Genomic DNA, 25,755 nt, shown 5'->3' with positions numbered 1-25,755 from the left:
CATTTTTATGAATTTATATTAGTAGATACTGACTCAATTATTCTCTCAGAAATTCCTTGTTCCCTTCAAACTCAACCTTCTCCACCAGCGTCTCCAATTATTGCTTTTCATAAAGTCACTATCAAGCAAGTTCTCACCCTGGAACAATGGGGAAAAAATCCCTACTTAACAAGAAAATTCTCTCATCCCTATGATCCTCCTTATTACGATTATTACGATTACCAGCAAGCATGGACAAAAATGTTTTTAAAACAAAATAAAAATTTGCGTCATTCATGGTTCCTTCATTTTGATAAACTACAGGAAATTAAAACACTCCCGAAATGGTTCTCACTATGGTGGGAATATTATGGACCCGAACCTCTTCTCCTTCCTCTTCCCCTTCAGGAAAGTCTCCAAAATTTCATCTCACAGAATAACAGCCCACCAGCATTAAACCATTGCTCACCCCTCTTGCTCTTCTTTCTCAAAACAAAATTAAATTGGATTATGAAATGGGAATACGTTATCAAACCTCATCCCTCTCTCAAAACCATTATGTTCCTAGCCTGTCAAGTTTCCATCAAATGATGGGAAAAATACAATTATGATCATGTACTGAAGATGTTTTCAAAAGTTACCAAAGCTCCGGAAGTCCTAGTCCAGCGAAGCAGATTTCAAGCACAATTGGCATCCATTACAAACAAGAAGGATTTGAAAAAATTAGCTGAAGTAATGTCACAAATATCAGACAGTGACGATGAAGAAGAAGCACAACCCAGATTAACTCCACCACAGCAACCAGCATTATCACCAGCCCATCAGGCCTCTCCTTCTCAACAGGCCTCTCAATTTCAAGGCAACCAAGCTGCATCTCATTCTCAAGATTATTCACCTTACCATCCGGTACAACTGATGGATTCTCAAGACCCGTTTGAACTGGAATTAGCAAATTATGATCCTCAGAATTTGTGACTCCAAAAAATTATTATCTGACTAACCAGCATGACATGCAGATATTATCCCTCTAAAAAGTTATTCGTGACAGATTATTGCCCAGCAAAGCGACAAATAATTCTATACAAGATTACGTGTTCTGTACTATGTTTGTTTTTAGCGTTGGCTGACACTGTTCTTGTCTTTAATGTCGGCCGGTACTGTGTTTGTCTTCAGCGTCAGCTAATACTGTTCTTATAACGGCCGGTACTGCTCATGTATTATTAAAGTTACTGTTTTAGTGTCTATATAAAGGGGTTCACGAGGCAAGAAGGGCATTCAGAATTCTAATCTGATATCCCTTCCTCTCTCGCCCAAACCTCTCCAGTCCAAGTCCTGTCCTCCTTTCTTTGTAAATCTTCAATCGTCCTTCCCTCATGTCTTCAGCTCCCAACTCCTTTGAGAATTAATCTCCTTGTAAGTATTATATTCTTAATGAAGAAGTTTATTTCATATCTCTTTTCTTTAATTTTTATTTCCTCATGCATATGGTCGGTTATACCGCCTGCCTACTTTGCTATCATGCATATGGCCGGTCTTACCGCCTTTAATTCTTATTAATACATTATTATTTTGTCAATACCTTATTATTCTACCTGGGATATACGCCTTTATCGCAGACTGCCTACTTTGATATACATGATATTTAGACATCATTAATGTATAATTTTGCCTCATTAATTGTTGTTGTCTTTTAAGATCTTTTATATTATCCATCAAGATTTGTAGTTCCATTCTTAAATTATATTCTGTGCATTTTAACTCATACAAATCGCGAAATCCAGTACTATGAGCATAATAAAAGTCCATCGAAAATATCAGGAAAAATAAGATAGAAATATCAATATATCTAGTAATCTATACTATATATCTAGTAATCTATACTATATATCATATATATCGTATCATATATATTATCATATACTAAAGTATAGTGAAAAATATAAGATCATATGTATTAGTAATATATACTCACATATATATAGCCTCAAATATACTAAGGTCACATAATAAAGTATAGAGAAATTTATAAGATGATAGTATATTAGTAATCTATACTCTATATATATATGCTGTATAGTATCATATATAACTTATATAGTAAAGTATAATGGAATATATAATATGATATATATTAGTTAAGTATAAACTCATACCATATAGTACTTATGATGGTTTTCTATTATGCTCATAGTACTAGTTTTCGTGATTTGTATGAGTTAAAATGTATAGAATATAATTTAAGAATGGAATTACAAATCTTAATGGATAATATAAAAGATCTTAAAAGACAACAACATTTGATAAGACAAGATTATACATTAATGATGACTAAATATCATGTATATCAAAGTAGACAAGCGGCAATAGAATACTATGAAGTTGATTACACTTTTCTAAAAAATGAAATTAATAGTATAAGAAATCATTTGAAGATAGTTGCTTTATTAAAAAAAAAAAAAAAAGTAAGAAATCACTGATATAGATTTTTATAAAGATAACCCATAACTAAAGAGAATGATGTATATTGAGAAGTTTGTGTTGGTAAACCATGAAAAACCGATTGTCAGCTCATTCAAGCCAGAAGGCTATAAGGGTGGTCCCCGTGGTGTTCTCTCAAGTTCTTAATCTACTTATTTCTCTTTAGAAATAGGAAATCTTTGCTTAAAATTTGTTTAAATGAATTCTTTATTCAAACCTAACAAATCTACCATTAGTATCCCTATAGAACCTGATAACATCAATCAAGAAGATTACAGTATATTAGATATAGAAAGAAATCTACAAGACTGGACAATTCCTGATGTTCCAAAAAACCAAATATACAAACTGTAACACCCCGTATTTTAGTGTATTTTTACTGAATGATTATTTTTATTTATTCAAAAATTTATTCTCTTGTTTTAAAATTGTTGGATTTTTAGTTAGTTTATTTTTATGATTTTTAATTTTGTGAAAATTAATTTGAGATGTTTTCTTGATATTTATCTATTGTTGTACATTTAAATTGTTCTTCTTTTTAAATTAATTGATTGTTGGATTTAATTATTTTATCTTCATTTTATCATTAGGTTTAAATTATTTTAATTGACTTGTTGTTTTGAAATAATTTTCGTTGGATCATTTTGTGACCTAAGATGTGAGGATTAGACCTCATTTCTTTCCCTCACTTTTTCTTTTTCTCTTTTTCTTTTTCTCCTCCTTTTCTTTCCCTTCTTTCTTTTTCTCCTTATTTCTCCCCTGCTTCTCTTCCCGCGCGCGACAGCCTTCTTCATCTTCCCGTCCATTTTTCTCCTCCACCCACAGCGCCGCCGTGCGCCGCCCTTTCCCATCACCGCCCCTCCCACCTCCTTCCCCACCCACTGGCGACCCCACCCCCGTGTTTTCAGCCCCTCCAGTGCCACAAACTCCCCACGCGTAGCTTCAAGCCGCACGGCTTTTGGTGCTCGCGCGCCGCCGTAGCCCTCGCCGCCCAGCCCATTCTCCCCCCCACCGGCCGCCGACCACCACCCTTCAATCTTAGCCCCTATCTCGCTGCCATTTGCCCCCACGAGTCCCTTCAAGCCTCGGCACATCTTGAGCTCCATCGCCGCCGTCGCGCCGCCGTCGCGCCACCTCCGGCCCCCATTTCTTCACCACTTCATCCTTGACTTCCTAGCAACGCAATGGACCCAACCGCAGCTCCGATCCGTCACCGGTGAAGCACATCCAACCCCATTTCCTATTTGGGTATTTTTGGCCTAAAATCACCATTTGCGCCGCCACCCACGGCAAACCACCACCATCATTGGCTTCACCGACCTCTCTAAGCCCTACCCTATCAATTTCAGGTCTTAGTTTGTCTCCATTGAAAAGTGGGTTTTTGAGACCCACGGCCATAGTGTATTTTACACTGTTACGTTGCTGTGCCGCCACTTCTTGCAGCTTCGTGATCCTTCGAAAATTATTATATAGCACTGTAAGTATTTTCCCAAAAAACTTTAGTGATTTAAATGTATTTTTACACTAACACATATTATTGTGATCTGGTTGGACATGCTAGACTGAGTCCTAGGAGTTCGGGGGTCGGATGGATTATGGACGGAGTTGTGTATTTGGTTGGTATTGTGAATTGTTGGTTGTTGTGGTGTTGTTTCATGTATATGGCATATTTGCACGCATGTTCATGTTTGTAAATGAAAACTGGTTTTCCACATGATTGCATACATGTTCATGTGTTTATCTGAAAATTAGATTTTCATGTGAAATGATTCGAGTGTATTTGAAACGGCTGGATTGACTGGTTTGAGAAAAAGGAAAAGAGACTGTAGGGATGGTGGTAAGCAGGGATGGTGGTAGAGTCCCGCCTGCGATTCCCGCCTACGGTGCACGCGATAGGGATGGTAGTAAGCAGGGATGGTGGTTGTGTCCCGCCTGTGATTCCCGCCTACTGTGCACGCGGTAGGGATGGTGGTAAGCAGGGATGGTGGTATAGTCCCGCTTGTGATTCTCACCTACAGTGCTCTGATAAGTATTCATTGTGTGTGATAAATATTCATTGTGTGGAAAGGAACTGTAGGGATGGTGGTAGAGTCCTGCCTGTGATTCCCGCCTACGGTGCACGCGGTAGGGATGGTAGTAAGCAGGGATGGTGGTTGTGTCCCGCCTGTGATTCCTGCCTACGGTGCATGCGGTAGGGATGGTGGTAAGCAGGGACGGTGGTAGAGTCCCGCCTGGGATTCCCGCCTACAGTGTCCGATAAATGGTTTGTTTTATGTGAATCATTTTCTGAGAAAATGACAGACTATGTTTTTGGGCCAAAATGAGATTTTTGTGTGTGTTGGAAATAATAATTTTTGGGAAAAAACGGTATTTTATGGCTAAGTAGATTTTGTCGTATGAATGCATGTTGGTTGCATTAATATGTTTTTATCCCAAGAGTTGTTTGGTTTATACTTACCTGTGGTACCATTTTATGGTATCGTAGATTTTGATGCAGATGAGGATGACGAGCCTTAGCTTGTCTCCGTTGGTGGAGTGATCTGGGATTGCTCCTGTTTATCGGGTTTCGTTTTTTATCAATTTATGTGTTGCCTTTGTAATATATTTGGGATGACTGTATAACTATTTAAAGGTAATTTGTTTTAAATATTTGTATTTAAATTTCTGGTACTTAGATGACTTATTTATGTTATCCGCTGTGATTTTTATTGTACACTTTAGCATGTTGCACACACTTGAGCACATTTCGTTGGGATGCGTGACCCGTGTTGTCATCATCCTGACGTCACGATTCCCTTATTTTTGTACGTGGGAGTCGGGCCAAACTCTCTACTTTTTCTTCTAAATTATCATTTCTTACAAATTATACGATTAAAACAGTAGAGAAAACTATTAGTTTAAATAATGACTATGAATCATTACAACTATTAACAAAAGAAGCTATTAATCGTCACAAAAAATAAAATTATTCTTTCATTCATATTGGACTAGTACAAGTAGCTATAAAGCCACTCACTAGAAATGGATTAAACACCTCAGTATTGTTCTGCTTAAGAGACGGAAGATATTATAATTTTCATGATTCATTACTTGGAATGGTAGAATCCAGCCTGCTCGAAGGACCAGTCTATTTTAATTGTTATCCAAATTATTCTCTATCATTATTCGATAGTAATATTTTACACGCTTTAACATTAAATATTAAGACAAATGGTTATCAAATGATGAAAGGGTCACATCCTTTAACAGTAGTCTATAGGATTCATTACAAATTAATGAAAACAACATTAGAGCCACAATCTCTTATTACCAGTCCAAAATGATATACATTATTATTACAATCTAGTACACAAAAATCTAGTATACAAATCCCTAAACAAATCAATTGGAATCAAGTTACACTTCCTAATGAATGGCAATTAGAGAATATTACCCCAATACCTAAGATAGAAAATAATTTTAAGGATAATCTTGAATATATAGATCAAAAAGCGGACGAGACAGACCAAATAGCTTTTCAACCTTTTAGAAGATCTTTTTCACATTATTCTTCTCCAGCACCCCCCAGTTATCATACACCTAGATCTGTTCTTATATCAATCTCTCGAAATAAATCTCAAAATTTTGAAACCAGATCTTTTGATACTAGATCCCAGAATCTTGACACACAGATTCGGAAAATTATTCCTGGAAATATTATTGATACACCAGTATATGCTGTTAGCCATCCTAATAAAGCATCTACCTCTCATAATCCTGAAAAAGAACTTTCTTCTCGAATGTATTCTCAAGTAGTTGGAGATGATGTCCAAATATATACCCTGAATAAAGAATAATTTAAAATTAACAAAGAATATCATAAACAAGATTATATGAAAGAAGAAAATAGTCGCAAAAGAATAATATTTTTCTCAACCTTTACAAAAATAGAAAGATATTATATTCAAGAAAAATATTACGAAGATTTAGAAAAGATACAGATTAATATACCTTTCTTTACGTGGTTTGAGATATATAAATCAAATCAATTATCTACCATAAACAGAACTACTAACCATTGGATTAAAGGAGAGAATAATCAAATTATATATGAAGAATATCCCCCTTTTAAAGTCATCAAGTTCAATCAGAGAAATACTCAAATTTTGGCTTCACCAATAAAAAAATATAATATTACAAACACTGATAAAAACCTTGATAATATAATTCAATAAAACAATTATACTAAGCTATATCTAAGAACCATGGGTAAGCAATTAGAAAGGATTGAAGCCCAAATATCTCCTATAAAGCCCACTATTAAAGAAGTAGAATAAACCCCCTTATTTGTTCCCCACGAAATCCCATCTCATTTAAAACCTATTTTTTCAAAAAATAAAAATGATTTATTGGAACAGATCTCTAGCAAATTAGAAAAACTAACTATTAGTAATACTGCTACCACCTCAAAACAACTACATATTAATGTATTAAGCAAAACAGATTCACCTGTAATATTTGACTCTGAAATTAGTAATATTGAAAACCAATTTAAAAATCTAGATCTACAAATAAACAAGATTAGAGGAGATCATGTTAATAGTTTTTCAGCTAGAGATTCAAAATATCATGTCTCTATTACTCGTAGTTGGTATCCTAGACCTACTCTACCGGATATGCAATTCGAAGAAAGGGAACATATAGTAAGATCTGCCTTCGCACCAGATGTATTATATGAATGAAATATAGACGGATTATCTGAGTATGAAATACTAAATCAATTTCAAGAAACAATTATGGTAGCTAACGTCTATAAAAGCAACAGAAAAACTGATCATCAAGTAGCACACATTATTGTCACAGGGTTTACTGGTCAACTAAAAGGTTGGCGGGATCACTACCTTTCATATGAAGAAAGGTCACGAATATTAACAGCTTATAAATATGATGAAAATATGCAAGTGATTAAAACAAAAAAATGATTTACCTTTAGAAGATGATGTAAACACATTAATATATGAGTTAACTAAACACTTTGTTGGTGATCTAGTTCAATTTAAGGAAAGAATTAGTGATTTATTGATTAATCCAAAATGCCCTCAATTATCTGATCTCCGTTGGTATAAAGATGTATTTCTAACTAAAGTTATGATCAGAAATGATTGCCAACAGCCATACTTGAAGGAAAATTTCATAACCGGACTTCCATATTACTTCATCCAAAAGGTACGAGAATCATTATTAAGATCAGATGGTACTATTGATTTTCATAATCTCACATATGGTGATATAATAAGTAAATTTAACAGAACTGGATTAACTAAGTGCAACGATTTAAGATTAAAAAAGCAAATGGAGAAAGAAAAGAAATTTGCTAGAAATGAATTAGGTACCTTTTGTGAACAATTTGGTTATACTCCTTTATTAGCTCCCTCAAGAAGACTTAAAAAAGGAAAAAGAGTTTATAAGAATTATTCTAATAAGAAACGAAAAAATAAAAAACCCTATAAAAAGATAAAAGACAAACAAACATATAATAAACCACTAAAAAGTCCTAAAAAGACTAATAAAAAGAAAACGCAGATTGTTTGTTATAAATGCGGAAAAGTTGGACATTATAAATCAAACTGTAAAGTCAAACAACAAATTAATGAATTAGACATAACTAAAGCATTAAAAGACAAATTATTAGATATTTTATAATGCATTCAAGTGAAGAGGAAGATAGTTCTTCAGAAGAAGAAGAAATCTATCAATTAAAAGAATCAAGTCTTTCAGAACAATCTTCCAATAGTGAATTAGAAGAAGATGAAGTACATATTTGTAATTGTCTAACTAAGGATAATTGTATATGTAACAAAACCATTAATGTACTTTCACAACAAGAAGACATTATATTAGAATTAATAGACAAAATTAACAACCCTCAAAAAAGAAAAGATTACTTAGAAAAACTAAAAGATACATTTAATAATCAAAATACTACAGTAACGTCATCCTCAACACCTTACAATTTCTCAGAAATAATAGGAAGATTTAAAACTGACAAACAGAAAATTACGATTCAAGATATACAACAAGAAATCAATGAGATAAAACAAGAAATTAGAGATTTAAAAACATCCAATCTTAAATTAGAAGTTTCATGTGAACAATTATTACAAGAAATTATATTATTAAAAATAGAGAAAAAGGGAAAAAATCTTCATGATAAAGAACATAAAACAGACTAAGGAGAATGTTCAGCATTAGTTATAAAAGATGAAACAGACAATTTTATTAATATTCTTGATAAGATAAATTTTTAAAAATGGTATGCTAAAGTAACAGTTTCAATTAATTAAGAATTCTCTTTCACTACAATTGCCCTATTAGATACAGGAGCAGACTTAAATTGTATACAAGAGGGATTAATACCTTCCAAATATTTTGAAAAAACAAAAGAAACATTATCCCAAGCCAATAGAACGAAATTGAATATAACTTATAAATTATCTAATGCACTTATCTGTAATAATGGAATTTGTTTTAAAACAACATTCATTTTAGTAAAAAATATTAATACTAAAGTAATATTAGGAAATCCCTTTCTTGCCCTACTTTACCATTTCTCTGTAACGGAAGAAGGAATTCTTACTAAAATACTTGGACAAGAAATTCAATTTAAATTCCTATTTCCCCCAGTATCAAAAGAAATTAACTCTTTAAAGAAAATCTCATTGACCAGAAAAATTAATTTTTTAACAAAAAATAGAATTAGAAGAAAGGAAAATCAGATAAAATTCTTAAAATTAAAATATAAAAGAATTCGAGAGCAGTTAAAAGACCCATTATTAACCCCAAAGATTGTTAATTTTAAGACTACAATTGAAAATGAAGTATGCTCTAACCTGCCCAATGCCTTCTGGAACAGAAAACAACACATAGTTGAATTACCCTATGAAAAAGAGTTTTCTGAGAAAAATATTCCAACCAAGGCTAGACCTATCCAAATGAATAATGAATTATTAGAATACTGCAAAAAAGAAATTAATGATTTAAAAACAAAAGGATTAATAAGGAAAAGTAAATCACCATGGAGTTGTGCTGACTTTTACGTCCAAAAACAAGTAGAATTAGAAAGAGGAGTTCCTCGTCTGGTAATAAATTATAACCCATTAAATAAGGTATTACAATGGATTAGATACCCAATTCCTAATAAAAAAGATTTATTATCCCGATTATATGATGCTACAGTATTCTTAAAATTTGACATGAAAAGTGGCTTTTGGCAAATCCAAATTGCTGAAAATGACCGATATAAGACAGCCTTTATAGTCTCCTTTGGACATTTTGAGTGGAATGTTATGCCTTTTGGATTAAAAAATGCCCCTAGTGAATTTCAAAATATTATGAACGAAATATTTACTCAGTTCACTCATTTTTCGATAGTTTATATAGATGATATGTTAATATTTTTCTCATCCATTAAACAACATTGGAAACATCTGAATACTTTTGTTCAAGTTATCAAACAAAATTGATTAGTCGTTTCATCATCAAAAATAAAATTATTTCAAGAAAAAATTAAATTTCTCGGACATGTAATCTATCAAGGAACTATTACACCAATTAGTAGAGCAATAGAATTTGTTGATAAATTTCCAGATGAAGTAAAAGACAAAAATTAATTACAGAGATTTATAGGAAGTCTCAACTATGTTGCAGATTTTTATCAATCTCTCAGGCTATTATGTAAACCATTATTTATGAGATTAAAAAAGAATCCACCTCCTTGGACAGAAAAACATACTAATATCATAAAACAAATTAAAGCCCATGTTAAAAAATTATCATGCTTAGGACTTCCATCTCCTCATACTTTTAAAATTGTTAAAACAGATACCTCCGATATTGGATATGGAGGAATTATGAAACAAAAATTATCATCTGATTTGAAACAGATCGTTTGATTCCATTCAGGATGTTGGAATCCTACCCAAAAGAATTATAGTACTATTAAAAAAGAAATTTTAGCTATTGTATTATATATTTCCAAATTTCAAGATGATTTGTTGAATCAAAAGTTTTTACTTAGAATAGATTGTAAATCAGCCAAGGAAGTTTTGATTAAAGATGTTAAAAACCTGGTTGCTAAGCAAATATTTGCCAGATGGTAAGCTATATTAAGTATTTTTTATTTTGATATCGAGCATATTAAAGGAGAATCTAATTCTCTTCCTGATTTTCTATCCCGAGAATTCTTACAGGGAAAATCATGTCATCTTCAAAGTTAAAAGTAAAGTCCAAATCCTCATACGCGTGACCACCATCACCTCCTTGTCCTTCTGCAACTCCAAGACCTTATATGGTATTGGGGTCATTACCGCAAAACATTAGACCCTCTTACAATTCATTTTCACCATTAGCTTCTCCAAAATTGTCAACCTACTCCAAAGCTGTTTCTCCCTCTTCCTCTTCTCCTTCCCAAATTATTAATCCCCCATTATTATCTCAGCCTTCTTCATCTCCTATTACCATCAAATCTCATTGGCCTCCAGTCTTTCCTATTGAATCTGAAATTCAACATCTGTCTGACCCCCAGAAACTACTTGATGCCTTTCTTTTACCAGACTGGCATTATGTTCCACAAAACATTAAGAAAACCCAGCATTTTTATGAATTCATATTAGTAGATACTGACTCAATTATTCTCTCAGAAATTTCTTGTTCTCTTCAAACTCAACCTTCTCTACCTACATCTCCAATTATTGCTTTTCATAAAGTCACCATTAAACAAGTTCTCACTCTGGAACAATGGGAAAAAAATCCCTATTTAACAAGAAAATTCTCTCATCCCTATGATCCTCCTTATTATGATTATTATGATTAACAGCAAGTATGGACAAAAATGTTTCTAAAACAAAATACAAATTTGCATCATTCATGGTTCATTCATTTTGATAAACTACAAGAAATTAAAACACTCCCAAAATGGTTCTCATTATGGTGGGAATATTATGAACCCGAACCTCTTCTCCTTCCTCTTCCCCTCCAGGAAAGTCTCCGAAATTTTACTTCACGAAATGATAGTCCACCAGCATTAAACCATTGTTCACCACTTCTGCTCTTCTTTCTCAAAGCAAAAATAAATTGGATTATGAAATGGGAATACATTATCAAACCTCATTCCTCTCTCAAAACCATTATGTTCCTAGCCCGCCAAGTCTCCATCAAATGGTGGGAAAAGTACAATTATGATCATGTATTAAAAATATTTTCAAAAGTTATAAAAACTCCGGAAATCCTAGTCCAACGAAGCAGATTTCAAGCACAATTTGCATCCATTACAAACAAGAAAGATTTGAAAAAATTAGCCGAAGCAATGTCAGAAGTATCAGACAGTGACGATGAAGAAGAAGCACAACTCAGATTATCTCCAGTACAGCAACATTATCACCAGCTCATCAGGCCTCTCCTTCCCAACAGGCCTTTCAATTTCAGGGTAACCAAGCTGCCTCTCATTCTCAAGATTATTCACCTTACCATCCGGTACATCTGATGGATTCTCAAGATCTGTTTGAACTAGAATTAGCAAATTATGATCCTCAGAATATGTGATTTATGTGATTCCAAAAGATTATTACTTTTCAATTAGCCAGCATGACAGACGGAAATTGTCAGGAATATTATCTCCCCAAAAGATTATTCATGACAGATTATTGCCCAGCAAAGCAACAAATGATTCTGTACATACAAGATTACGTGTTCTGTACTGTGTTTGTTTTTAGCATCAGCTGATACTGTTCTTGTTTTTAATGTCGACCAGTACTGTTCATGTATTATTAGAGTTACTGTTTTAGTTTCTATATAAAGGGGTTCACGAGGTAAGAAGGGCATTCAGAATTCTGATCTGAAATCCCTTTCTCTCTTGCCCAAACCTCTCCATTCTAGTCCTGTCCTCCTCTCTTTGTAAATCTTTCAATCATCATTCCCTCATGTCTTCAGCTTCCAACTCCTTTGAGAATTAGTCTCCTTGTAAGTATTATGTTTTGAATGAAAAAGTTTATTTCATATCTCTTTTCTATATTATTTATTTCCTCATGCATATGATCGGTTATACCGCCTGCCCTATTTGCTATCATGCATATGGCCGGTTTTACCGCCTATTATTCTCGTTAATATCTTGATATTATTATACCTGGGATGTACGCCTTTGGTATCAGAGCCATTGGTAATTATATTGTTATTGCTATTAATTTTTCCCTGCCATTCTCGTTATTGTTTAAATTCGGATTACATATTTTATGATGGATTTCTATTATGCTCATAGTACTGGTTTTCGTGATTTGTATGAGTTAAAATGTACAGAATATAATTTAAGAATGAAATTACAAATCTTAATAGATAATATAAAAGATCTTAGAAGACAACAACAATTGATGAGACAAGATTATATATTAATGATGACTAAATATCATATGTATCAAAGTAGACAAGCGGCAATAGAATACTATGAACCTGACTGCACTTTTCTAAGAAACGAAATTAATAGTATAAGAAATCATTTGAAGATTCTTGCTTTATAAAAAAAATAAAAAATAAAAAATAAAAAAAAAGAAGTAAGAAATCACTGATACAGATTTTTACAAAGATAACCCATAGCTAAAGAGAATAATGTATATTGAGAAACTTATGTTGGTAAGCTATGAAAAACCGATGGTCAGCTCATTCAAGCCAAAAGGCTATAAGGGTGGTCCCGGTGGTGTTCCCTCAAGTTCTTAATCTACTTATTTCTCTTTGGCAATAGGAAATCTTTGCTTAAAACCTGTTTCAATGAATTCTTTATTCAAACTTAACGAATCTACCATTAGTATCCCTATAGAACCTGATAACATCAATCAAGAAGATTACAGTATATTAGATATAGAAAGAAATCTACAAGACTGGACAATTCCTGATGTTCCAAAAAATCAAATATACAAACTCTCCACTTTTTCTTCTAAATTATCATTTCTTACAAATTATACGATTAAAACAGTAGAGAAAACTATTAGTTTAAATAATGACTATGAATCATTACAACTATTAACAAAAGAAGCTATTAATCGTCACAAAAAATAAAATTATTCTTTCATTTATATTGGACTAGTACAAGTAGCTATAAAGCCACTCACTAGAAATGGATTAAACACCTTAGTATTGCTCTGCTTAAGAGACGGAAGACATTATAACTTTCATGATTCATTTCTTGGAATGGTAGAATCCAGTCTGTTTGAAGGACCAGTCTATTTTAATTGTTATCCAAATTATTCTCTATCATTATTCGATGGTAATATTTTACACGCTTTAACATTAAATATTAAGACAAATGGTTATCAAATGATGAAAGGGTCACATCCTTTAACAGTAGTCTATAGGATTCATTACAAATTAATAAAAACAACATTAGAGCCACAAGCTCTTATTACTAGTCCAAAAGGATATACGCCTTTTTATATAGTAAAGTATAATGGAATATATAATATGATATATATTAGTTAAGTATAAACTCATAACATATAGTACTATATGCTATCATATATATATATATATTACAACATCATATATAACACTTTGATAGTAAAATATTATGATATATTACTATTATACTATAATAAAATACATATAAATTATTATGTTTTTATTTAAAGTATTAATAGTATTACAATATATATTATAATATTACATATATATTACAGTATATATAATCTACTATAATAGTATATATAATCTATAATAGTATATATATTATATTAATTTATAGGATTATAAATATAATATACATTTAATATGAATTTGTACAAAACTTAAAACAAATACCGTTCGAACTTTAAATATTAACGTTTGAACAATATTGTAAAATCATTCGAATGGTAAAATATAACGTTCGAACAGTTATGCACATATAAGTTATCGCAGACAAATATTTCTCTCACGCCGCTGTCCCCACTGTTTGAAAACGAGAGAAAACGTTTGAACGCTTGTCAATTGCTGCCGTTCGCCGCCGTAATCAGCACCTACATCAAACACACTTCCCACCCAAGTGAAGGTATGCATTTTATAGGCTATTTTACCGTTTATTTTATGATTTTATGGTTTTATTCATTTTTTCTAGAAAAATTATATTTTTGCATCAATAGTCACTGTCGAACACCATAAATCTACCGTAGGATGTTTAGAAATGAAGAGTAGTATATGTTTTGTCGAAGAAACCACAGAATCGATGGATTTTTGGGTGTTTTCATGGCCGCTGAGTTGACTCAGCCATGGCCGAGCTCGATCTGTTTTCCGTTCGAACACGTTCGAACGATTTAACCCTTACGTTCTAACCATCTATTAAGCGTTCGAATAGTTTTCAGTTTCCGTTCGACCAAATATTATATTTGTTCGAATGCTTTATATTAAATTCAAACCATTTTGTTTATATTAGCTTATTAAATTGTTTTCATCGTTTCATTGAATTGTTCTATCAATTAATTTATTAAAGTATATAATTTTGTAAATCTTTTCGTCGTAATTAGATTTTACCACTAATGTTGAATATATATTTTATTTTTATAATTTCAGGTTCATAATAGTGTCGTATAGGGGCTGCAAACGTGGTAGATCAGGGGAACCTTCCATCCAAATAGTTCGAGAGCGGACTATTTTACTTGAGCGACAGGTAAAACTATATGATTTTGTGGCTCTTATTTGGGAGGGTCATTCCCTCCCATCAGTATGCAATGATCGTGGTTGAGCACCAATCTTCGATCAGCGAGAAGAAGGAATGAAGCTCACTTCCTACATTGAGATCGTTACTGAGTTCTATAAAGAGCTCGATGGTGCCAGCCCAGACGATGGAGGGACATACAGGATCTGTGTTTGAGGAGCTCTTATTATATTTTCAGTGGACAGACTCGCTACGTATCTGGGTATTCCTAGGCTTCTTGATGCCTATCCGAACCTGCAACCTAGAGAATCTGATCCTTCGGGTGATGCAGATATGTCTCAGGACGAGGGATCAGTTTACACAGATGAGATTGATACGCTTGCTGATCATGAGGTCAGAGAGTTGATTGTTGGTCCAAATGCTCCAGTATACGATGGGACAAAAAGTATTAGGCAGATAGATTTATTTTCTTTTTTCAAGATCATGAATTTGATCATCACCAACAATATTGACCCTCGGCAGCACATGACCGAGGTCGGCATGGATCGAGCGAGATTTATGATATGGGTCGCTCATGGCGTCCCGATCGACCTCGTGGGTTATATATTTGAGAGGATCCAATCAGAGGTACGGTTCATTACAACAGATATACTGCCATTTGGGATCCTCATCACTCGAGTTTTGCCACATGCCGGGGTCGTGCCCGAACCTGCCGAGCGTTCTCGGTAGCCGATGGGACCGATCAACAGCACCACCCTGTCACGGAGCACGGGACACTCGAGATTCCGTTTTCGTGGAGCTGTTCCTAACAGGGCTGAGATTTAGAGAGATGCACAGCCGGGAGATACTGGAGTACTGGCTAGTGAACATCTGCACAGGCCGAGGCATCACGCACATCTACTCGTGAGGAGATGGCCGACATATTGCGTGCTGAGATCGGCATACACACATCAGCAGTGATTGATGTAGTGCATACTGCAGTGCATACTACCATATCTAAGTTGCGTACAGAGATTATGGCTTCCGTCTCTGGGTTACGTACAGATGCTAATGAGTTACGTACAGAGATTAATGCCAATAATGCAACTCAGGTCACGCTCAGTACTCGACTGGCACAAGTAGAGAGACAATTAGCTGCAGTCGAGGATGTATGTTAAGACCTCGCATCACAGTAGTTTCTATTTTTTATTTATATATTTTTTTTGTTATAGTTATGGATAGTATATATGGTGTTTTGATAATTTGTTTTATTTGTAAATTAAATATTTTATCTTTTTTGGAGTAATTATTGATTTATATTATGTAGTGTATGGTTCATAATATTTATTTAACTAAAAATCTTATTTAACATAAAAGAAATCATTAAAATATTTTTAAATTAATGACATAAAATTAATTAATGAATTTGTTTATATGATATATATATTTTTTATATTTTGAGTTTCGTACTGAGATTAATATTATACATTCGAATGTATAAATGTGGTGCTTGAATATGTTCTAACTAAATATATTCCGTTCGAACAGTTCAGAAACTTTTCCGCTATGTTTTGCCATCAAATATTTTCCGTTCGAACACAACAAATTTTTGCTCGAACGGTTGTGAACTTTCCCCTCCATAATAAGTTACTTCCCTGTCAAGATTTTAATGTTCGAACGTATTTTTTACCATTAGAAAGGGAAAACCTTTTTGAGACGATTTAATTCGTCACAGAAAAAACTGTTCGAACAGTATTTTGACCGTTCGAACGATTTTGTAAGGTCATCAATTTTTTAGGACGAAATTCCAAAAGATGACTTTTAGGGATGAATTTTTTTCGTCCCAAAAACGCAAATTTGTTGTAGTGATATACTTGGTTGAATAATAAATAATCCCCGTAACGTTGAGGTTTTATCCTTTGGGACTCAGGCCTTGAAGTTTTTGATGGAAAAAAACTCCACTAATTCCCTTCATGGCCAAGTAACCATCGGGACCCTTATTCTGCAGGTACTTTAGTTGCTTTTTCTTTTCTTTTCTTTGACAATCTTCTTTCCATGGATTCCAATTTATTTTTTAGTTTATTCTTTCTAACTGATGCAAACGATCAATTTTTTCATTCAAATGCTCTTTCACTGTTATCATCTTAATAACTTTTGGCCCTCCAAGACAGTGCCGTGGGTTTACTGTTTGCTTTGCTTCCTGTACTGGGTGGGACTTCTGGTGTCCTTCAAGGAGTGATGTCCATGACTAAAGTGTAAGTAAAGAACTTATGAGACTCTCCAAATTTTCAGCCTTCTCTCTCTATCTGAGAAGTGTAGATATGTCTTATGCGAAATGGCTCATTCAAAGATGTGTTTCTGCTACTTAGCAAATAGCTGAAAAATTTGGAAGTCTTATAAGAGAAGGCAGCAGATTTTGAAGTGCCACTAGTGGCGCCTTAGGACTATAGAAGTACATAAAAGAAATGGCATGAAGTGTATTTTTATTGGTGGGGGCAAGGGAAGCCATGGGGTACTGTATCAAGGAAGATCCTACAGCCAACTCAACGCCAGCCCACGGTCAACAGACACAGTAAAATCAGCAAAGATTGGTGGAAGCATAATTCTAGGAGCCAACTCAATGCCAGCCCACAATCAACAGACACAGTAAAATCAGCAAAGATTTGTGGAAGCATAATTCTAGGAGCCAACTCAATGCCAGCCCACAGTCAACAGACACAGTAAAATCAGCAAAGATTTGTGGAAGCATAATTCTAGGATCAGTTTCTTATTTGGTTGTAATTTTCTGTAAATATAGATTTTACATTATTGCTTTCCATAGTTAGGTTGTTCAAATGGTTTGTATAAAAACTTGCTATGTACATCAATATATTTTTGTGAGGTTCAGAATTCACTTAAACCAATAGCAGTGTTAATCTCTTATATGGTATCATTGAGCCGGTCTCTAACGAGATATAGTTTCCTTCTGAAATGACAACAATTCCTGGGTCCTCCTCTGCCGACCCGATTATTACCATCAACGCTTCCACTACCATCAATGAAAAACTCACTCCCTCTACCTTCCCTCAATGGAGAGCCCAATTCGAAGCACTGTTAATCGGCTACAATCTAATCGAATTTGTTACCGGCAAGCTTACATGCCCTGCCATAGATGCATAAAATTCTGCAACCTCCAAAGTAGCAAATTCCCACTAGATTCGCCAAGATAAACTCATCCTCCATGCCATCCTTGCGTCCACCTCCACTGCCATCACTCCCCTTCTTGCATCCTGCAAAACCTCACATAACGCTTGGACAGCAATCACCCGTCTCTATGCGGGAAAATCTCAAACCCGTGCGATGCAACTCAAGGAGAATCTTACATTGCACACTCGTGGCAGTCGTTCGGTTACCAAATTTCTCCATGCAGTCAAGATAATTGCAGATGACCTTGCGATTATTGATCATCCCATTTCGGATGATGATTTGACTCTCTACATCTTACATGGATTGGGTCCAGAGTTCCGTGAGATCGTTGCACCAATTCGTGCTCGAGAATCCTCATTAAACTTTGAGGAACTTCATGATCTCCTTGTTGGTCATGAAAATTATCTTCGGCGACTGTAAACTAGCTCTGCACAGCAGTTAGTTGCAACTGCAAATTATTCATATCATCAGCCTAGAGGAACCAACTACAATGAAAGTCAGCATCGTTCATCCTCCAACAACAAAAGTCGAGACACCAAGAAAAGGTGGGCTTCGACTTCGGGTCCCAGAAAATTCAAGCCCAAGTGCCAACTATGTGACCAAGTGGGCCACACGGCCAAAACTTGTCCAAACTTGGATCCACTCCAGTCACTGCCAACTGTGCAGCGTCTTCCAATACCAGAGATCACAAATGGCTTGTTGATTCAGCCGCATCTCACAACATGACAACTGATCTTTCTAATCTTTTGATTCACTCTGAATATGATGGTACTGATGAAGTAGTAATTGGAGATGGATCAGGTTTGCCTGTATCTCATGTTAGTTCATTATCTCTTACATCGTCTAATCGTGTCTTTCATCTCAAAGATACTTTATGTGTTCCAATAATCAAAAAAATTTGATCTCTGTTCATCATTTCACCAAACATAATGATGTTTATCTTGAATTTCATCCCTCTTATTTTATTGAAGTATCGGATCACGGGGGCGACACTACTCAAAGGCGCATGTGAAGATGGTGTGTACCCTTTGCCGGAGAAGTTAGCTACGGCATCAAAAAATATCACGGCCTATGTTCATGAACGTACCACCACCGATGGTTGGCACAAGAGACTTGGTCATCCATCTTCTAAAGTTGTCAATCATTTAATTTGGGTTTTTTCATTACCTACCAATAAAAATGCCAATAATGCTTTATGCAATGCGTGTTCCCAAAATAAAGCCCATTGTCAACCTTTTAATTCTCATGGTTTAACTAGTCAAGCACCACTTGAGTTACTTTATACAGATGTTTGGGGTCCCTCACATGACATTGGTCTTGATGGTTCAAAATATTATCTCATTTTTATTGACCATTACACTAAATACATATGGCTCTATCCAATGTCTACAAAATCAAGTGTTCAAATTATTTTTCCTCAATTCCGGCATCTTATGGAAAATAGATTTAATACTCGAATCAAGAGTATATACTCTGACAAAGGAGGTGAATACATTGCTCTCAAATCCTATTTTTCGGTTCATGGTATTGGTCACTATACAACCGCTCCCCATACTCCCCAACAAAATGGCATGTCTGAAAGACGACATCGACATCTTGTTGAAACTGGACTCACCCTTCTCACAGATGCAAATTTACCCCGTTCATATTGGCCTTATGCATTTCAAACAGCTGCGTATCTAATCAATAGAATGCCAACCGCAACTTTGAAAAATCAAACCCCGTTTGAGAAAGCTTTTTAATCAGACTCCAAACTATCTCAAACTCAAACAATTCGGTTGTCTTTGCTACCCTTTGACCCGGCCATATAATAAACACAAGCTTGAGCCCAAAGCCAAGCCATGTATCTTTGTGGGCTATTCACTCTCTCAAAATGCATACCTATGCTTAGAGCCCACAACTCATCGTCTCTACCACTCAAGACATGTCATCTTCGATGAAAGCAAATTCCCATTTGCCGAATTGTGCCCTAAACCTAGTGTGATCATGACCACTACTCCATCCTCTGTTGAAATTGATCATCCCGTGATGCTCTCTCTGCCGACAAACACGCCTTAATCCCTGCCGCAAGCTGCTCCTCACGCATCGGGTACTCATCATTCTTCGGCGCCTCTGATGGAGTCTTCTCCTCCACCGATTCCTCACCAGGTATGTGTTCCCCACTCATCTTTATCTGATTTGCCTGACATTTCCCTCACAAATAGTCCACCACCATTAGATTCTGTTATACCCACTATGACCCAAAGCCATAATATGGTGACTCGCTCTATGAATAATATTTATAGACCCAAAAGATCCTTTCTGGTCACTAGGCATCCGATCCAACCCTCCTTGGAACCAAACACAGTAGGTGAGGCCCTATCTGATTCTCGGTAGCGAGAAGCAATGTCCTCTGAGCTAATAGCTCTCATGCGCCACGGTACATGGCAGCTAGAAATTCCTCCACAAGGATGCAACATCATTGGATGTAAGTGGGTCTTTCGAATTAAAAGGTTGGCTGATGGTTCAATTGAACGGTATAAAGCGCGATTAGTCGCCAAGGGTTTCAATCAACGACCACTATAAAGAGACTTTTAGTCCCGTAATGAAACCCGTTACAATCTGTACTGTGTTGTCCATTGCTGTAATAAAGGGTTGGTCACTGCGACAACTTTATGTCAATAATGCATTTTTGCATGGACATCTTACAGAAAAAGTTTACATGAAGCAGCCACCTGGCTTTCGGGACCCGGAAAAACCAGACCATGTTTGCTGTCTTCGCAAGGCTATATATGGTCTCAAACAAGCACCCCGTGCTTGGTATTCTGCTCTTAAACAAGCACTGGTTGAGTTTGGATTTCTGAATACCAAGTCTGACTCTTCCCTGTTTGTCTATAGTGTTGGTTCAATAATTGTCTACTGCTTGGTGTATGTTGATGATTTAGTCATCACAGGAAATGACTCAAACTTTGTGGCGAATATCATTACTCAGCTTGGACAAAAATTTTCAATCAAAAACCTGGGGCCACTGCATTTCTTCCTTGGCATTGAGGTTATTCCTACAAGTCATGGACTGTTCTTAACACAGCATAAGTATGTTCGTGATCTCTTGGCTAAAACAAACATGGATGGCGCTAAGGATGTTACGACTCCATTATCAACCTCGATTGCATTAAAACTGGATGATGGAACTTCAGCAGTAGATTCAACTGAGTATCGTCGTGTCATTGGAGCACTGCAATATCTCTCTCTAACTCGACCTGACATCAGCTTTGCTGTCAACAAGTAATCTCAGTTCATGCATCGTCCCACAATGACTCACTGGACAACCATAAAATGATTGCTTCGTTACTTGAAGAACACGATCTTTCATGGCATAACCATTCAGAAAAACATAAGTCCAACACTCACATGCTTCTCTGATGCTGACTGGGCAGGAAATCTGGATAATAGAAGTTCCACCTCAGCTTACCTCATTTTACTTGGCATAAATCTCATCTCATGGAGTTCAAAGAAACAAAGAGCAATTGCAAGGTCATCCACCGAAGCTGAATATAGGGCGCTGGCCACTGCAGCGTCTAAGTTTATGTGGATACTTTCTCTTTTCCAAGAAATGAAGTTCACACTTAACCAGCCACCCCTATTGCTTTGTGACAATTTAGGTGCCACACATCTCAGCGTCAATCCAGTTCAACACTCAAGAATGAAGCATATTCAGATAAACCTTCATTTCCTCAGGGATTTGGTTCAAAAAAATGTCCTTCAAGTTCCTCATGTACATACCAATGATCAGCTGGCAGACTTACTCACAAAGCCTCTCTTGCGTCAAAAAACAGATCAACTCCAAACCAAAATCGGCCTTACTGATGGTAGCCCGTTCTTGCGGGGGCGTATCAAGGAAGATCCTACAGCCAACTCAATGCCAGCCCACAGTCAACATACACAGTAAAATCAGCAAATATTTGTGGAAGCATAATTCTAGGAGCCAACTCAATGCCAGCCCACAGTCAATAGACATAGTAAAATCAGCAAAGATTTGTGGAAGCATAATTGTAGGATCAGTTTCTTATTTGGTTGTAATTTTCTGTAAATATAGATTTTACGTTATTGGTTTCCATAGTTAGGTTGTTCAAATGGTTTGTATAAAAACTTGCTATGTACATCAACATATTTTTGTGAGGTTCAGAATTCTCTTAAACCAATAGCAGTGTTAATCTCTTATATACTGTATACCAAACAATATGAAGCCTACGTATTGAAAATATTATCTGGAACTGAATTGAAACTTGCAATTTTTTGTGCTATCTCCATTAAACTGGATAAGACATGTTTATTCTTTACCAGTGAAGGGAGCTGAAAGGAAAAGTAAATTTCTACTTGATATGATGATACTACATGTAAATATGAAGATGAAACAGCCTAGGAAAATCTGGCTTTGATGTGGTGACCCTATGACGGGTTGGAGTCAGTACAGTTATGATTGATTATTCGTTTAAGAAGTTTTCCTCTTTCATTTTGCTCTTCTTTCTCCGTTCTCATTAGTACATGTTATAACATCGTAGTTCTTCTCTTTGCCAGGTTGGTGTTGTTGATTACATTTTTGGCTGTTCTAACTATATTATCTCGTACTTGTGTTCCTTGGTTACTTAAACTCATGATAAGCCTATCATCACAGGTATGGGTATTGTCTTTTGCATAATGTTAGAGATAGCAACCTAGTTCACTTCAATCTGTTCTCTAATTTTATCTTTATTTGTGCTGACCAACGAACTATATCAGTTGGCATCGGTTGCATTCTGCTTGCTTGTAGCCTGGGTTCTTTTTGCTTCCTAATTCTTTATGTTTGAAATTATTGTTTTCGCTTAGAGATTACCCTATCTTCATTCCATATAATGTGTCTGGATTATGCACAAAAAGTAATGGAAAGGTTGACACCTGGAGTTATATTCCTTGATGACTCCAATAACTTGTTTTTCCCAATAAAAAAGCCCCATCAGTACTTTTTGATGACTGTAAAAACATATAAGCCACTGGATTGTGATAGTCGAGTTATAAACTTAGGTGCATCACTGTGATGGATGCTGTTGTATTGGCCAAGCCTAGGGGAAAAAGGTTTGTCTGAGTGGATTGAAAGATGCTGCATCAAGTTAGTCTATTTTAATATCACCTTAAGAAAAATCTTCGGATAAGAACTTGTGGTTGATAAAGAAAGTATTTATATATTCTTACATCAAGCCTCATGCATGAGTTTGAATTTTGACATAATTTTGTTGAGAGTATCTCTAGAAAAGGGAAATGTGAAAGGATTAGTGACATGGCACAGAAGGCTATAATTTTAGTATCCTTCTTACTAGTGTTTGTTGCTTCAGAATATTATTTTACTAGTTGAATTCTTGGTTTTGAGAAGGTATTGTGATTCATGACCATTTCTTGCACATACAATAGACCCTCAGCATGCAACTACTGTCTAATTTTTTGTGTGATTTCAGTGTAGTGACAAGCTGGGGCTAAGCGTAGAACTGGGTTTGTTTGCTGCTGGAGTGATGATATCAACAACTGATCTTGCTCAACATACACTAGATCAAGTAAGGCTATTTAATTTAGGTTTGCTATTCTCTCCAACTTCGAAGAGCTGACATTTTCATCTTACCCAAGTGTAGCAGCGGCAATTTTAAACCCCTCTCTCTTTCTCCTTCTCCTTCTTTTTTGTTGTATAAATTGTACAACTGTCATGAGGAAATCATATGATGCAACATGTTGTGCTTCGTCCATGTAATATAAATTGTTGGTCACATGCCGAAGTCTTCTCATTGATCTTAGTAATCTCACATTGAATTCTGTTACCTATGCAGGTTGAACCCATTCGCAATCTTTTTGCAGCTCTTTTCCTTGCCAGCATTGGAATGTTGATCCATGTTCAATTTCTCTGGAACCATGTGGATATATTACTAGCATATGTTCTTCTGGTGATCATTGTAAAAACAATTATAATCTCCGTTGTTGTCAACGGATTTACCTACAACAACAAGACTTCACTTCTTGTAAGATATTGATAGTCCACTAGTTATGTTTGTGTTTGTGCGTGCACTATTTTTTAGGGAATTCTGGTGTGTACAGGTTGGGATGTCTCTTACAAGAAGTGACATCCCAAGCTGGTTACAAGCATTTTCATGGTATCCACCTAGGACTGGTAATGAAGACAGGGCTGGTTACTGGCATCCTATCCCTCACAGTACCTTTTATTTCCCATCAATATTAAATATTTGTAATGTTTTCCTGGTTTTTATAACCACAAAATGCTAATCGATTTTTGTTTTAATTTTGTTTCAAACAGGAAGGTATTGCTGTTGGAAGGACTTTTGCTGCTCTAAAGGACTACCGCGTAGATGGAAACAAGAAAATGATAGCTATTGGGTTAATGAATATGGTTTATGCAACTTTTTGTTTCCTTCCATGTAAAATGCTCCATTCAGCTTATTTTTACCTTGGCTTATCATGCACTTTGAATGCTTGCAGGGGGAGTTTTATCAGCCTATAAAACCTCAAGATTGTTTTTGGAGAATAGGTATGTTATCATTAAATACCTGCATGAACTAGTTAAAGCTTAAAATTTGATTAGTCTACTCAAGACAAATTGCAAGTCGATTAAATTCATGAATGGAAGACATTAGTGGGAAGTTCTTACTATAACCACACAAAAATGCCAAATATATGGTTAAATTAATCATATAAATTCTCTACATATTTGTGTGTTTGGGCAGAGTTTGGTAGTCCATTGTTTTTGTTGTTGTTTTTATCAACAGCCATGAATGAAGTCTCCGGTTCCTTATTGAGATTGATGTGCTAAAACCTATGATTCAAGGTTATGAACCATGGTTAGCAAAAGTGTTGTAATAGGGTGTCTAAAATTTGTTGTAACCAGTTGTACGAGAACTTGTCACTTGGTGTGATGATTGTGAGAACCCTTTCACTCTCTAATTTCTTGTTTGGATTTTTTTTTTATTTAGTAGTTTGCACATGCATTGAGTGGAGCTAGGTAACGTGTAAAAAGAAAAGATGTGGGAACCAAATTTAGAAATTTATAGTGAATATAATTTGGATGTGCGTTATATTTTTTATTTATTCTGTTTTGTGAATTTTTTTTTCTTTTTTTGAAACATTATTTCCTGCGAGTTCAGTTCGCCAGAAATAATTTTTGTCTTCATATAAGAGTATTTGCGGCGATTTTTGTCACCGCAAATACTCTTTTGCAGCGACATCCTCCGACGCAAATAAATTTATCATTCCCAATGATGCATTTAAACGTTGCAAAAGTGTCCAATAATTGCAGCGAGTTTTTGTTTTTTTGCAGCAATTTATTAATGACGCTATAGTGTATTTGTAACGCAATCGGTCACTTGGTGGAGGCCTTTTTTGCAGCGCCTAAATGCATATTTGCGGCAGATAGGGAAACACTGCAAATAATTTTTGTTTCAGCGTTTTATTATGATTCGACGCTTATT

At 35.2% G+C, this 25,755-nt stretch overlaps 1 protein-coding gene across 1 annotated transcript; it reads left to right on the top strand.

Annotated features, from left to right (window-relative positions):
* The first annotated feature begins 11,800 nt into the window (after nt 1-11,800).
* On the top strand, nt 11,801-24,356 carry LOC121240844 (K(+) efflux antiporter 6-like). The gene is made up of 7 exons (XM_041138368.1): nt 11,801-11,967; nt 15,355-15,554; nt 17,256-17,343; nt 22,832-22,928; nt 23,015-23,068; nt 23,743-23,838; nt 24,106-24,356. The coding sequence occupies exons 1-7, from the start codon at nt 11,801-11,803 to the stop codon at nt 24,304-24,306; spliced, it is 903 nt and encodes a 300-aa protein (XP_040994302.1). The 3' UTR covers nt 24,307-24,356.
* Nucleotides 24,357-25,755: the final 1,399 nt, after the last annotated feature.

This window comes from Juglans microcarpa x Juglans regia, chromosome 7S, assembly GCF_004785595.1.
Source record: "Juglans microcarpa x Juglans regia isolate MS1-56 chromosome 7S, Jm3101_v1.0, whole genome shotgun sequence".
NCBI lineage: Eukaryota > Viridiplantae > Streptophyta > Magnoliopsida > Fagales > Juglandaceae > Juglans > Juglans microcarpa x Juglans regia.
Note: the sequence above shows the minus strand (reverse complement) of the source record. Positions and strands in the feature narration are given on the sequence as shown.

Coding starts and splice junctions, on each gene's coding strand:
- LOC121240844 (XM_041138368.1), top strand. CDS start 11,801: ATGTCAGAAGTATCAGACAGTGACGATGAAGAAGAAGCACAACTCAGA. Junction 17,344..22,831: donor GTGATGTCCATGACTAAAGT/GTAAGTAAAGAA, acceptor TCTCTTTGCCAG/GTTGGTGTTGTTGATTACAT. Junction 23,839..24,105: donor CTCAACATACACTAGATCAA/GTAAGGCTATTT, acceptor TTACCTATGCAG/GTTGAACCCATTCGCAATCT.